At 38.9% G+C, this 13,786-nt stretch overlaps 1 protein-coding gene and 1 long non-coding RNA gene across 13 annotated transcripts in view; one reads left to right on the forward strand and one right to left on the reverse strand.

Annotated features, from left to right (window-relative positions):
* CTNND2 (catenin delta 2) overlaps positions 1–13,786 on the forward strand; it is a 631,469-nt gene that overhangs the window by 223,417 nt on the left and 394,266 nt on the right. The window contains exon 2 of one of the 11 annotated variants that reach the window (XM_053959589.1): positions 11,672–11,746. The exons of 9 other annotated variants lie outside the window; for them this stretch is intronic. In XM_053959589.1, coding sequence (XP_053815564.1) covers positions 11,696–11,746 — 51 coding nt within the window. In that variant the 5' untranslated portion in view covers positions 11,672–11,695. The remainder of the gene's footprint in view (positions 1–11,671; positions 11,747–13,786) is intronic. One more of the 11 variants, XM_053959514.1, reaches the window with a different exon arrangement.
* Positions 2,418–5,881, reverse strand: LOC128797563 (uncharacterized). 2 transcript variants are annotated; one of them, XR_008434190.1, is made up of 3 exons: positions 5,737–5,881; positions 4,035–4,132; positions 2,418–3,192 (listed from the first exon to the last, which is right to left on the reverse strand). It is a non-coding gene; the product is annotated as an uncharacterized LOC128797563 (long non-coding RNA). The 2 variants fall into 2 exon arrangements; XR_008434184.1 differs by having other exon boundaries at positions 5,677–5,881.

The following is a 13,786-nucleotide window of genomic DNA, read 5'->3' on the forward strand; positions in this document are numbered from 1 at the left end:
ATTTACTCCTAAACAGGAATGCATGTACAAATAGCATTTGCATGCATCTGAATAAGACTTTATTTTGTCTATATATGCATGAAGATTAAAGTGGGTTTTGCATATTTCTGATTTTCTTTTTCCAGACAAAATGTGATTTACTTGCTATTTTGTTTATTTTAAGATTTTGGGTATTATTGAATCCTGCTGTTAGTTTGTGCCCTGCTATCGGTTTTGAATACTTAAAATCTATGATATTATTTCACTATTAGTATCTCATTACACTGCTTCCTTCTGTACTGTGTTCAGGGGCTTCAACTCAGAAAGTCTGGCAACAATAATCTCAACTGTTTTCCTATTCTTATTTTTAGTTCTTTGGAATCTGTGTTATAATGCCTTAAAATGAAAATAAGCTTAGATAAATGTAAAGGTAGTGTCCAGACACTTGTTTCTGGAAATAACTGCCTTGGGTTAGGAAGTCATACAAATAGGGGTGGCTGTGGCATAGCTGCAGGATAGAGCAGATAAAGAAACTGCTTGGCTGGCTGTGACCTTCAAATAGACTCTGGATACCTGTTTAGACAAACCCTAAAATGCCTTGTGATTAGGCTTTTATTGCACATGGGGCTCCTAATGTAATCTTTTAACATTTTTAAGACAGGAAAGAGACAGAACCTAAGTTTTAATTAGTACTGGCTCTTGTAAAACAGCTGTCCATAAAGTCAGTGAAATTCCTATTTGGACATAGGTGCATTTTCCAAGCTCTTACACAACCTCCTTGTGTGGGTTGCTGCCTTTCCTTCCTTTAAACTTTTATTGTTAATATTCATGGAATGCTTTTTAAGAATAATTAGCCATTTTGTTATTTGGAGGGAGAAGTCAGATGCAGATTTGAGACAGTCAGCATTGGGACTTGGCATTTATGATTGATTTTTCTGAATGGCAGAGTAGGTTTATTAAAAAATCTCAAAACACTCTTCCATCTAAAAATCAGTATATTTGAAAGGGAATTTGGAAAAAAAAAAAAAAAAAAACAAGCATTGTGAACAGATTGAAAGTTTTTCTGGGAATGGGAGGCCCAGTCATTACTGTTTGGCAGCACTGTCCTTATTGTTTCAGAATATCTTTGTGCATGACATAGTTTTTTTTTATATATAAAGGAATTAATTTTCATTATGATTTTTGTCATTCACTTCATACTGATTTTAGTTGAAGCTTTGAAGCATGCACCAGTAAGGCACAATATAACTTTGAAAAACAGTATTTAAAAAAATAATTTGAAAACTAATTTAAAAAATCAGTTTACAAACAAAATCAATTTGGCTCAGTTTACTGAAACATGAGCAGGATTCAGAAACAGCTTGTTGGCTGAGCTCAACAGCAGGAGAAGCTGTAGTCGATCAGTTCTGCCCTCTTCAGCAGGTGTAATACCATTTGATGGAAATTGGCAATACATGGTTTCAGGGGACATGTGGATAATGTGTCCAGATGATAGCAACATCAACAAAGTATAGTAAAAAACATGGGCAGATGTTTGGCTTATTCTTTCTACATGGTTACATGTACTTAAATTCACTGCAATGGAGTTTATCTACTGTCGTGTTGTGGTTTGCTCTCTTACAAAGAAGGATTTTATGGCAGGCTGCTAATCTTGCAAAACAGTTCGCCTGGTGCAGCAGCCATATTTTGCAGCCTTAGCTGCAGGAGTTTTTGCCTTTTTTAACCTTTTTTTTTCCCCCCTACTCTTTCTTTCCAAATATATTGAAGTGCTAGGTTTGACTACAGTGGGATGAATTGCTTTATGGTTTTGACATACAACAGGGTATTCTTGCAGTGTGACTGGACACTTCAGACCTTCACAGACAGAAGAAGATAAATTGCACGCTTTTCAAATGTCACCCTTAGAAAAAAAAAAGCCTCTAGGTTTATCTAACTGAATAACTTTTACTTTTGATTTTTATATTCTGTACTGTCTACGCCAGAAGTATGGCTACTCCTGAAATTACTGAAATAGAATGTTGACTCAACTTGTTCTATGGAATATAAAATGCATCAATAATTACTGAAAATATTTAGGCAGATGTTTAACTTATGAGTAATTGTTCTTCAGATCCATTTATGTATAATTAAAAGTGGTGGTGTATCCAGCTGTTCTGTCATCAGGAGGTCCTGTTGGCATGGGTAGGGCATCCTGTCTCTATTATCTGCTCCTGTCTCTTTTCATTCCCACTACTAGAACTCCTTAAAATTCTAGATCAACACAGCTTGCAAATTTAAATTTAGTGCTTTGTAAGATTAATTCAAAAAATGTATTAAACTATAATTTTGAAGCTGATGTGAACATTTAAAGGAAAGGGGGTTTATCTGCTATTCATTTAATGCAGCACGAAATTAACATCTGAATCAAACAGCAAAATTTTAGTAAATAAGATGCAGCATTTATTATGAGGCCTCATTATTCCATATGCATAGTAATATTTTCAAAGTGTAATTTTTTTCTTCTTCCTAAGCTGCTCAAAATGTTTCTCCCTGTTTTTCAACAAGGCATTGTGTGTTGATGTTTGTAATTAGATCATTTGCATACAGTCATTGTCATTAGAAAGTTAGCATTTTCAGTGGTTGCAGTTGTCTGAGTTATCCAAAGCTTTCTCATTTAGAAATATTTGAAATTATAATTTAGGTCACATAGTTTTTATGCTAACCATTATTTGGAGTGTTATTTCTCACATGACTGCTTCTCAAGCTTAAGCTTGTTTCACTGTAAATAATTTTGTAGTTTCCATTTTAGTAGAATTCTAACTGTAGAGTATTTTCTTTTAGGGAACCCATAGTTGCAAGTTATTTATGTGAGGTACTGTATCCAGAGCCATGTGTACTCAGTTGCTATGGAGACACCTGTCATCCTGTCTTCCTGGGAAAGTGATTGTCCAGCGTGGCACCAAACATGCCCAAAGCAGTGGTGTGCAGAAAATTCGCTAGCAGGTACAAAACCTGTGTCACTGGCTTGAGAGATGTGTTCTGTAAATTCAGGAAAAGAAGGTAAAATCCTAAAAAACCCAAAGCCTATGCACTTTGGCTTACCTCCAGGAGGTTATGTCCCCCTCTGTCCAGTCCTGACAGTAATCCAGTTGCCAAACTTCAAATAGGATTGTCTGTAGAGACTGTACCCTATGCAAGTACTGGATCCAAAAGGGCTCCTGTATCAAACATGAGCTGGAGGAACAAAAGGTAGAAACTGTCTGCAGTGTTTGTGAAGCTTCTTAAAGGGAAGGAAACCGATTTATAAGGCTTTAATTTTCAAAGTCCTCCTCTTTAAGTGGTATTACACTGTTGGAGGACTTTGCTCTTCCAAAAAAAGATATGAAAAGTGGTTAGAGGCGCTTTATATTCCAATGATGCTGTCAAAGACATCTCAAACATTGTTGCAAGGTCTCTGCCCACTTTTCATGAATGTATTCAAGGGAGGGTATGCTGTATTTCTCTCTCTCTGTCTCGCTCTTTCTGGCTTTTCTTTGCAATGGACATGAGCCAGAGAAATGTCTTTCCTGGTCAATGCAGTCTCTTGTTTGAGCAAATGAAGTAGAGTGCATCCCATTAAATTATTTCTTTCATTCTAATTTCAGTGACTTTGCTTCTGGAAAGGATATACACTTTGCCAGCCATGTAATAAGATAAAACAGTCTTTACTAAATAGGAATCAAGCTTTAGGGATGGGAAAGTAACCCAATATTAAAGAAGCTTCAATAGAGGTGAGATTTGGTTCAAAATCCTGATTTTGGTACTCTATATATGTACTTTCCCTTTTTAAGCCAAACAAAAAATTTGTGCTACATAAATTTTTAGCACTTGTTAAATCAGTCTGATGTCAAATTTTGCTTGTCACATGATTGGATAATGTAAAATACACAAGGAACAGACAACAGAACAGGTCCAGAAAATTAAGTAGCTTTTCTTGTATTCTTACAGTTTAGCATTGCAAATGTTTCTGGTACTTGTGTATTCCAGTGTGGTGATACTCTCCTCGAAAGGGTCTGAATCCAAGGAGCCAGACTTACTGAGCAAAGAGGCTTCTCAGGACTGTATCCAGTGCAGCTCTCAGACTAGAGAAAGTTAGTGTTTTGCATGGCACAGGCTATGGTTTAAATTAGAGTGTCTGTGAGATGAGAAGAATAAACTTTGTAAGGTAAGACAAGTTGGACCATCTATGATCATTTCAGAAAATAAAACAATATTCTCACATATTGATATAATTGGATAGCCTACCCATTGCTAGCACACTAGGAAGAAGCTACACGTCTCACTCTGATTAGATAGAGAAAAATTCTAGAAAAGCTCTCTTTTACTACAGCAGTATTCTGAGAGCGAGAGTAATTTTGATGGCACAAACAAAGTTACCTAGTACACTGTGCCTGAAAACTGTCTGGTCAACTTTTGCTGCTTCTGGAATGATTTGTTTGCCTCAGTAACCTTGGTAAGGTTAGTTTCAGACAAGGCTATGCCCAGTAACTCCGTGCACCAGTACGTGCTGGGAGCTACCTGGCTGACAAATAGCTTTGCCAAAAAAGGCCGTGAGGAGTCCTAGTGGACACCAAGTTGAGCATGAGACAGAAATGTGCCTTGTGGCACAGAAAGTAACTAGTGTCCTTGGCTGGAGGATGAGTGTTGCCAAGAGGTCAAGGTAGGTGATCTTTCTCCTCTTCTCAGTGGTAAGGCCACACCTCAAGCACTGGGTCCAGTTCTGGGCTTCTTAGTTCAAGACAGACACAGACATATTGGAGGGTGTCCAGCAAAGAGCCACTAAGATGATGAAGGGACTGAAACATCTCTCCTTTGAGAAAAGGCTGAGAGCTGAGACTGTTCAGCCTGGGGTAAAGAAGGCTTGAGGAAGGAAGTCATCAATATGTACAAACACCAGAACAGAGGGTGCAAAGAAGAGGGAGTCAGTGGTGCCCAGGGACAGGACCAGAGCCAGTGGACGCAAACTGAAACATGGAAGGTGCTGTATGAACACCAGGAGACACACCGTTACTGGGAGACTGAACACTAGAACAGGTTGCCCAGAGAGATTGTAGGCTCTTCTTCCTTAGAGATATTCAAAAGCTACCTGGGCCTGGATATCTGCTTAGGATGGCCTTCTGTGAATTGGACAAGGTGGCCTCCAGAGGCCCCTGCCTACCTCCACACTCCTGTGATCCTTTAAAGGTGCCTGCCATGCATGATTAGGGCGTATGTCTAGTGCTGATGCATTACATCCTGGTTTGTGAGCAGGTTGGGGATTGGAAACAGACAGAGTAATCTTGCATCTTAGTTACGTTGTGTAAGCAGAGATTGCAATTCCAGATTCTCATTATTTCAGGCTAGTGAAGATCATTCAGAAGTGTCACATCACATCTCATTTCTGTCTTTGAGATGTTTGACTGTGCAAAGCATATGGCTTTGACAAGTAATCCCAACACATCCACAGTTCTCAGATGCTGAAAAATCCAGCTAAAACTTTGGTACCATGGGTTTGGTTTTTCTGATTTGTGAAGTAAAAACAAGGTTCCCTTTGTGCTGCTTCAGTTCATGGCAAGTACATATCTCTACTTCCCCTCAGCCATGGAATGGCCAGAAATCCATCTGCTCTACAGTCAATGTGCTCCTGGAGGGTGGGAGAGCCAAATGCTTTCGGGCCATACCAGATCTGCTCCCGCATACCAGCAAAACTGGACGCTCCATCCACCACATCACATGGGCTTGAACCTCAGCAACTCTCACCAGGCATGAAGTGAGATTTTCAGGCTGCAGGGTGCTGCTGGGCCCTCGGTCTCTCCCAGGCTATGCAATCAGCTTCACTCTTGTCCCTGGTTTCTCAGAATGCCTTGTCCAGGGAGGTGAAAGGGAGCTTTGCTGGAGGGGTGATTCTCATTCCCTTCCTCCCAGACCAGTTTGGAATGGCTTTCCTGTTGCTGTCAGGGAAACAGTGCCCGGAGTCATAGAAGAGGGAATGTGTGGCATTCAGCTGCTGCCAGGTGTGGGGAGGAAAGCAGCCTCATTTTACCCAGTCCAAATTCCCAATGGGGGAAGAGATGTCAGATTTAAGATGGGGAGGCAGGGTAAAGAACAGTATGGCTCTAAACCACTGCCTAGAAACCATGTCTGGAAATTAATTTGAATTCCCTCTCTGCCATTAAATTCACTTAAAACACTGAGTTTAAAATTCTGCATGCATGGCTTGTTTCCATTTACTTTGCCTTTCCTTTTCAATACTGTGACATCATGAACCTTTTATTTTCCTGAAAGAAAGAGAGAGCTGCAACTCCTCCTTGCTTGTTCTGCATTTGGAATCAGGGGCTTTAGTAATATGCATTGTTTGAGACAGGTCTTGGACCTGTTATCAATGCTGCTAGAAGGTTCCTAGCAGGAACCCAGTTCCACAGGGATAGATGCAGTTTTGATGACTGTGTTTTGCTGTAATAAAGACTTGAATTTAAGGTGACTTTCACAATTCTGTCAATGAAATATTCTGATTGAAGTCATACAACAAATTTATTCATTTATTATTTCTACTCACTCTCTCTTCCCTCTTTTTTCTTTCCCCTGAATCAATGAAAGTAACAATGATTCCTGTGTCTCTCTTATTTTGTAATTGTATCATAGCAGTAATTTTGATATTCCCTCTGTAAGGAGCATCCCTGTAGAGATGCCTCTCTCCGTTTTCATCTACTGACAGTTTCCTCGACATCATTTTGGTGGCAACTGAGTAGTCTTTGAATTGAAATCTGTGCTGTAATTGTGGAAGCAGCACAATTGTCTTGGTAAGGCATGATAATTCTGGAGTGCAGCAAGTGTTGCTTCTGTGTTTGATCTCCCAGAGGCATAACTGCAAATCCAGTCCAGTATATTTAACTATTCTATTCATTGCTTTATTTACAATGAATAATACAAATCTGGAATCTTTCTGATTGATTGTTTGAGAACTCGGTAGCAAAATCTATTTAGTGTTTTATTGAAAGAATAGCCTGGATTCCCAATCTTGATGTTTTAAGGATTAAAATCTATTTTTCTGTAGAAAAACCCGATGCATTATGTTTTCTGTATCTGTTTGATGGCAATAAATGTATGTTTCACTAGTAAGAACAGCCATTGTTGGTCAGATGAACTGTCTTCACTGATGACCTCAAGTATATGCTGACTAAAGAGTAACAAACAGGGCCATAATGTGTGATACTGTCTTCTAATACTCAAAAACCACCTGTTTTCAGGTTTCCATGACCCAGTGAAGTTATGATGTACTTAGTAACCATCAAAAGCATGCCTGTTACATAAAGAGTCATCATCTTTCATCTGTTTTTAAGTCAGTAGAGTGTTTCTGAGTAAAAATCAGAGCTATTGAGAGAAATCTCGTGGTGTCTGCTATGGACCTAGGTGAGGAAGAAGAGGTGGATCAAACCTTCGCTTCCAAGAGGCCTCAGGCTCTGGTTCTCAAGAGGGAATTCAATCATTCTGGGAAAACAGCATAGTGGGTGCATAACAATCTGGGACATTTCCAGGATGCGTTGGCAACAGATTCTTCATGTGGTTGTGGATGGACCAACTAGGAACAGTGCTCTTCTGAACTGAATGTTTACCAATAAAGACCTGTTGGAAGATAAAAATGTCAACAGCAGCTGCAGAGACTTTAAGATCATAGGGGTCAAAGACTTGAGGGAGGACAAGTGATCAAATAAAGACCTGAACTTCAGAAAAGCATATTTCAACTCAGTCAGGGAACTTCTAGGAAGGATCCAATGGGAACCTGTCTTGGACAGCAAAGAAGCTCAGGAATGTTGGGAGATTTCCCAGTGCAGCTGCTTCTTGAAGTACAAAAGAGCAGTCTATCCCCCTAAGCAGGAAAAGGAGCAGACATAAAAAGAAATCAGTTGGAAAGGCACCAAGCTACCAAAAGAGCTCAAACGAGCAAAGGAGCACTGGAGCAGTGCAAAAGCGGACAAGCTTCCGAAGATGAATATAGAGGTAGTGCTTCAGTGTACGGAGATGGAATTAGGGAGGCAATAGCTCAGCTGGAACTCAAAATAGCAAGGGATAATAAGAGTAACGTAAGAGTTTCTGCAAGTATGTTAGCAAGTAGAAGTACAAGAAGGATATAGCTCTGCTGCTGATAAGGGCCAGCGAGTTCATCAAAAATGGCACAGAAAAGGCTGAGGCACTTGGCCTCTCTTCTTGGGTAATGTCAGGCCCCAAAGCTCTGTGTCAAGAAGAAACAACAAAGCAAATGGCAAACCACTGATAATACAGAAGGGTCAAGTGTTGTTGCCCTTCAGCCCTACTGTCCTCCCAAACTTTTTATGGTTGCCTAACTTTGTTGACCTGTTGCTCATTTCTTGTTTCAAGTCATTCTATATGTATTAAGCAGTGTGGAACATGGCACCAGAACTTCACTGGTGGACACCTTCAGCTAGGAGAATTTACCATTTATTTCCTGATTTGACTTCCTAATTAAGAAAATACTTATCCATGCAAAAACCTTCTAAATAACTTGTTAATGTTTATGTTAGAGGCCACAAATTCTGTTCAGTGTTACAGACTCTGATTATTTGCCCAGTAAGACTATCTGGCTTGCTGGTCTAGTCTTCTAGATCCCCCTGAAACTGGCATTGCATTCAATATCTTATATTTTTAAGCTGTGTATTTCTTAGTTTCTTAGAACTATTGAGCAAATACCATCTGGTCTTCAATTTGCTACAGGTTGTTTTGTCAGTTTGTTTCATGACCTGTTCACTTCAATTTCAGGCAGATCCTCTGATAATATTCCCTCAGTGATTTCTTAGCACGAGAATTTCCCATAAAATAGTAAAAATTTCCATGAGGGATTAATTTGGTTTCTCTTCAGTGAACCCTTTTATATCCTCACCAGTGGTTTTACAGACTCTCCAGGCAGATTCTTGCTCCTGATGCATTTGGAGAAACATTTGTTGGTTGCTTTGATGCTTTTGACTATTTGTCCTTTAAAATCATATTGTGTTGTCTTGTCTTCTTATGTTTAACCTGTCAACATTTATGCTATTATATTTTCTTCACTTGAAGATGATTTCAACTTTCAGAAATAGAAAGAGAGGGGTTTTTTTGGTAACATCTTCCTTTGCCCTCACTAACTTTCTGTGTTTTGACCTTTTCTTGATGCACTGCCTTGATTCTGTATATTCATCGTGCACTTCCAATAATTAGTTTCCCTAGTGTCTTTAAATACTTTACTTTTAGCTTTAAGCAAATTTTTTTACATTTTTTCTTACAATTTTCTCTTTTTATGTGGCTCCTAACTGGCAGATGCCCTGCTTTCTGTGGGGATGTTGGATTTAAGGACAGAATGATCAATAAGGGTGGTTTCTCAACTGCAAGTTGTGAAACTACCTTGCTTGACCAAGTCAAGAATTTAATTTTTTCCTGTGGACATCCCAAGCATCTGTGTATGATATTATCCAAAATTCAGCTTATGTGCCACATCATATTACTTTATTGCTTTTTTTTGTACCAAGTGTTGGGGTAATTGAAGACTCCCAGAACTATTGCATTTTGTACCCATCTTTCAAACTACATCTCTGCCAACTCAATACTGCATCAACCCATATGTCGACCCATAAAAGGATTTTTTTATTCAGTGAGATTGTTTGTTTTACTGATTCTAAGCTCTTTCCCTACCTCTCCTTGTCCATACTACAAGTGTTACCCTGAAGTATGCATGTTCCTTACCTATTTGTTTTCAAACAGGTGATTTTTAGACTATAATTTCATTATAAGAACCTTTTTACTTTGTTCAAAAGATGAGCTATTCATACCAGAAATTAGGAGAATAAGATCATAATGATACTTCTTAAAACTAACATTTTCATTACTAAATGCTTTTTTCTTTCATAAGGAACAATATGAATCTGTTGGGAATTTCCTGAAACTGGTATTTCTGTAGGGTAGCCAGAAAAGGATTGAATTGCCTAATTATTTTACTAGTTCTCTTCTTTGTAATAAAAGATATAATAAAAGACGAAATATTCAAAAACTATTAAAGTTAACTGCGACTGCCATAGAATCATCTGTGAGAGAATCTCAAGGGTTTGCAGTCCTTGAGTTCAAATTTTTTTTAGCCCATGCTGTGAATTTTTTTCTTTAGCACTTAATAGTACTCAGTAGCAGAAATAAATTAATTATTTGACTAATCAGTGTACTGTCAGCTAGAATACTAGAATTCTTGTTTATTAACATTTCTGTATTTGAGCTGAATTTACAATTTTGATGTAATCCTATATTTATTTGAAAGTCCATCCACATTCAATTAGTGTTGCAAACTGCATGTCTCAAGTGTGCAGAAAATCAAGTTTCTAAGTTGTTAGTCTCAAGACAAGAAAAAATAATCCTATAGGTATTCATTTGCATGTGCTAGGTTGTCTTAAAAAAAAGGGCCCATTTTGCTTTGTTATATAACTTTTGAATCTCTTAGTAACTTGCTAATGACCAGCTTTTTAATAGCTACTCATGGCAATATTCAGATTTAGTATCGTAATTAATTCAGAAATTCACGGATTATTGCAAAATATGGAGTGTGTTCTTGGATATGCTGTACTTACAGTCTATGTCTGTGTTGAGAAATAAGTCTTTCTCATAAAATGAGGAAAATAAAAAGAAAAAATTATTCATCAAAATAATTTCCTTAATTCAAGTAGAAGAATAGAAAGGGAAAAGTTGGCTGCTCATTTAGACCATCTTGGACAAGTGTAAAGCTAATGATTTATCATGCTGGCTCTCCATCTGTTCCCAGTACCTAGGATGATGTGTATTCTCAAAACTCTGTGAGGGAAAACTAGTTCAGAGGCATATAGATAGGGAACTGGAGAACTCCATGAATAAAATGCTGGAGAAGACTTCAGATCCCTAAGCATGTAGACAGATTGGTCAAGAAGTTGTGTGTCACTGGCGTGCACATATGTTGGTGTGTGCTCTGGCAGCTCTGCAGCTAATGCTGGCATCTTGGCACATTGCCCAAAAGAGCATCAATCTCATCAGACAAGAAAGGGAAACTAGAACCTGTGGATGTTGTCAGAACCAAAAAAGGCTTTCTTAGGTCTTCAGTGACTGGGACATTTTTAGAAGTTTCTCATTTTGTGACCGTGTTGTTCAACTTCCTTTGCTTTTCACATGTCTTTAAACTATACAAATATATGTATAATTAAGCATCTTCCATCTTCAATAAAATTATTCTGCAGATATGTACTGGAAAATCAAGGTAAAAAACAATCAGTCCACAGTTTTGTCTGGCATATTAAATTTGCTGGGAATGTAAAGACAGGCTTCAAGAGCTGCTACTGTAAATGGAATTACCCTTTTCCACTTAGATATATGCTTGGACAGCTGAGAAGTAAAGGAGAATAATAAGCTCAGGCCAATGTAAGACTGAAGAGTCTGGGTCTGTTAACTAAACTCCAGCTCTACTTCTTTTGCTCTCCTTGGAGAAAGCCTACCACTTGGACGATTTGTTTTGCTCTCACATTGAGCTTTGCAAATAATAACAGTAAGCCTTAAAAAAAGCAGGTCAAAGTTAGTAAGGTAGAAAGTCAATTTAATCTTACATCCTCCTTAAATTGCTACTGCAGAGGGTGGAGAAGCACAGCACTTATTTTAGAAAGCTCATAGTAGTCCTAATCCTGTCCTAACACTCTTAAAGTTTTTACTTACAGTTTATTGCTTTATGGAGAGAAGTAGTTTGCATGAGAAGAAGTGGACTAGCACAGGAATCATGGTGAGTGATGAGCCATTGGGAGTGTTGGCAAGGGATGTAAAAACTAATGAGAAGAAAAGACCTTAAAGACTGAAGCTGAACATAAAACAGATAAGAAAAAATGGCATTAAAAAGGACCATTTGGAATTTTAAAAACTTTGGTGATTATGTTGGGAAAGTAATAATGCAATTTCCCTAGGAACAGAAGTCCAAGCAGTTGGGCAGTGTGCCTTCAGAGAGCAAGGCCTGCCTGCAATTCACAGAGGAACAGGGCAGTATGCCTAGAGAGCTAAAACAATGCCGTGGAATGCAATTGTCACCATTTGTATCAGGATCCTAAACATAGAAAATAAAATAGGGCCTTATTTCTATAAAAGTTGTTAAAGGCATAAAAAGGACTTCTTTGAAGTAATCTTGCATGAAAATGAAGGAATAGTTTATTTTTAAACACTGTAATCAGCAAAACTAGTTCTTTATCCTATAAATAATCCATATGCATAATAGCCTAGATGCCATGCTAATCTCTTGTGAAGAAGCATGGGAGTGCTAAAACAGTCAAATCAGGTGAAGGAATAAGCTAGAGAAATTCAGGCTGATAAAATACAAGCATTTACATCAAGTGAAATATGTCTTTATGTAATCATCATGAACAGAGAATTTGGTAGCCTCTGATCTAATCAATAACCTTAGCATAAAGCCTTGAAAAAATATTCAGAGCTCATCAGTTCCAGGATCATGGAGAAAATAGGTTAAAAGAGACTGGAGGTCTTCTCCAATCAAGTCTAGCTTCAGTGTCAGATCAGATGTGAAGATGACTTTTGAAATCTCCAATAATGGAGATTCTATGCGTACAACCTGTTCCATTGTTTCGCTACCCTTGATGCATTGTTTGGTTTTGGATTCTTTTTTAAATTATTGTTTTTGTTTGTGTTTATTCTTTCACCTTTTGTTCAGTTAGAATTTACTTCATTGCAGATTGTTACTGTTGCCTGTGTCTGCTTGCTGCATATGCCTGGCAAGGGCCTGGTGATGTGTTCACTATAATCGCCTTAAAGAAGTGAAAGTATGCAACAACCAAGCTATAAGTTGGGGGCAGAGTGTCTGGAAAGCTGCCCAGCAGAAAAGGACCAGGGGGTATTGATTGACAGCAGCTGAACATGAGCCAGCTTGTGCCCAGGTGGCCAAGAAGGCCAATAGCATCCTGGCCTGTATCAGCAACACTGTGGCCAGCAGGACCAGGGCAGTGATTGTTCCCCTGTACTCACCGCTGGTAAGGGGACACTTCAAATCCTGTGTTCAGTTCTGGGCCACTCCCTGCAAGAATGACATTGAGGGGCTGTAGCATGTCCAGAGGAGGGCAGCAGAACTGGTGGAGGGTCTGGAGGGTCAGTTATATGAGGAGTGGCTGAGGGATCTGGGGTTGTTTAGCCTGGAGAAAAGGAGACTCAGAGATCACCTTGTTGCTCTCTACTATTGCCTGACAGTAGGCTATTGCAAGGTGAGGACCAGTCTCTTCTTCCAGACAGCCAGTGAGAGGACAAGTGCACAGCAGTCTCAAACTGTGCCAGGGCAGGCTTAGGTTGGGCATCAGAAAGAATTTTTCCACTGGCAGGATTGTTAAGCATTGGAACAGTCATCCCTGGAAGTGTTCAACAAACGACTGGATGCGTCACTTAGTTCTGTGGTCTAGTTGACATGGCAGTATTTGGTCAAAGGTTGGACTTTTAATCTTGGAGATCTTTTCCAGTCTTAGAGATTCTGTAAAATACATCCTCCTTAGATGGTCTCTTCTCCATGCTAAACAAACCAAATTCCTCTACCTTCTGCTTGTATAATGTGTGCTTTCATCTTCTGACCAGTTTTGTGGCCCTCTGGTGATCTTGCTTCAAAATCCCATCATGTCTTGTCCTGGTGGCCCAAAGCCAACCACTGTACTCGAGATGCAGCTTAAGGAGTCACAAATAAAAGGGAATAGTTAGTTCAATTGTTTCCTTGTTCTGCTAGTGGCTCTCTTGTTAGTGCAGTGAAATGAGTGGTTGGCCATTGTCACCACAGGAATGT

Source organism: Vidua chalybeata, chromosome 1 (genome assembly GCF_026979565.1).
Source record: "Vidua chalybeata isolate OUT-0048 chromosome 1, bVidCha1 merged haplotype, whole genome shotgun sequence".
Lineage (NCBI taxonomy): Eukaryota > Metazoa > Chordata > Aves > Passeriformes > Viduidae > Vidua > Vidua chalybeata.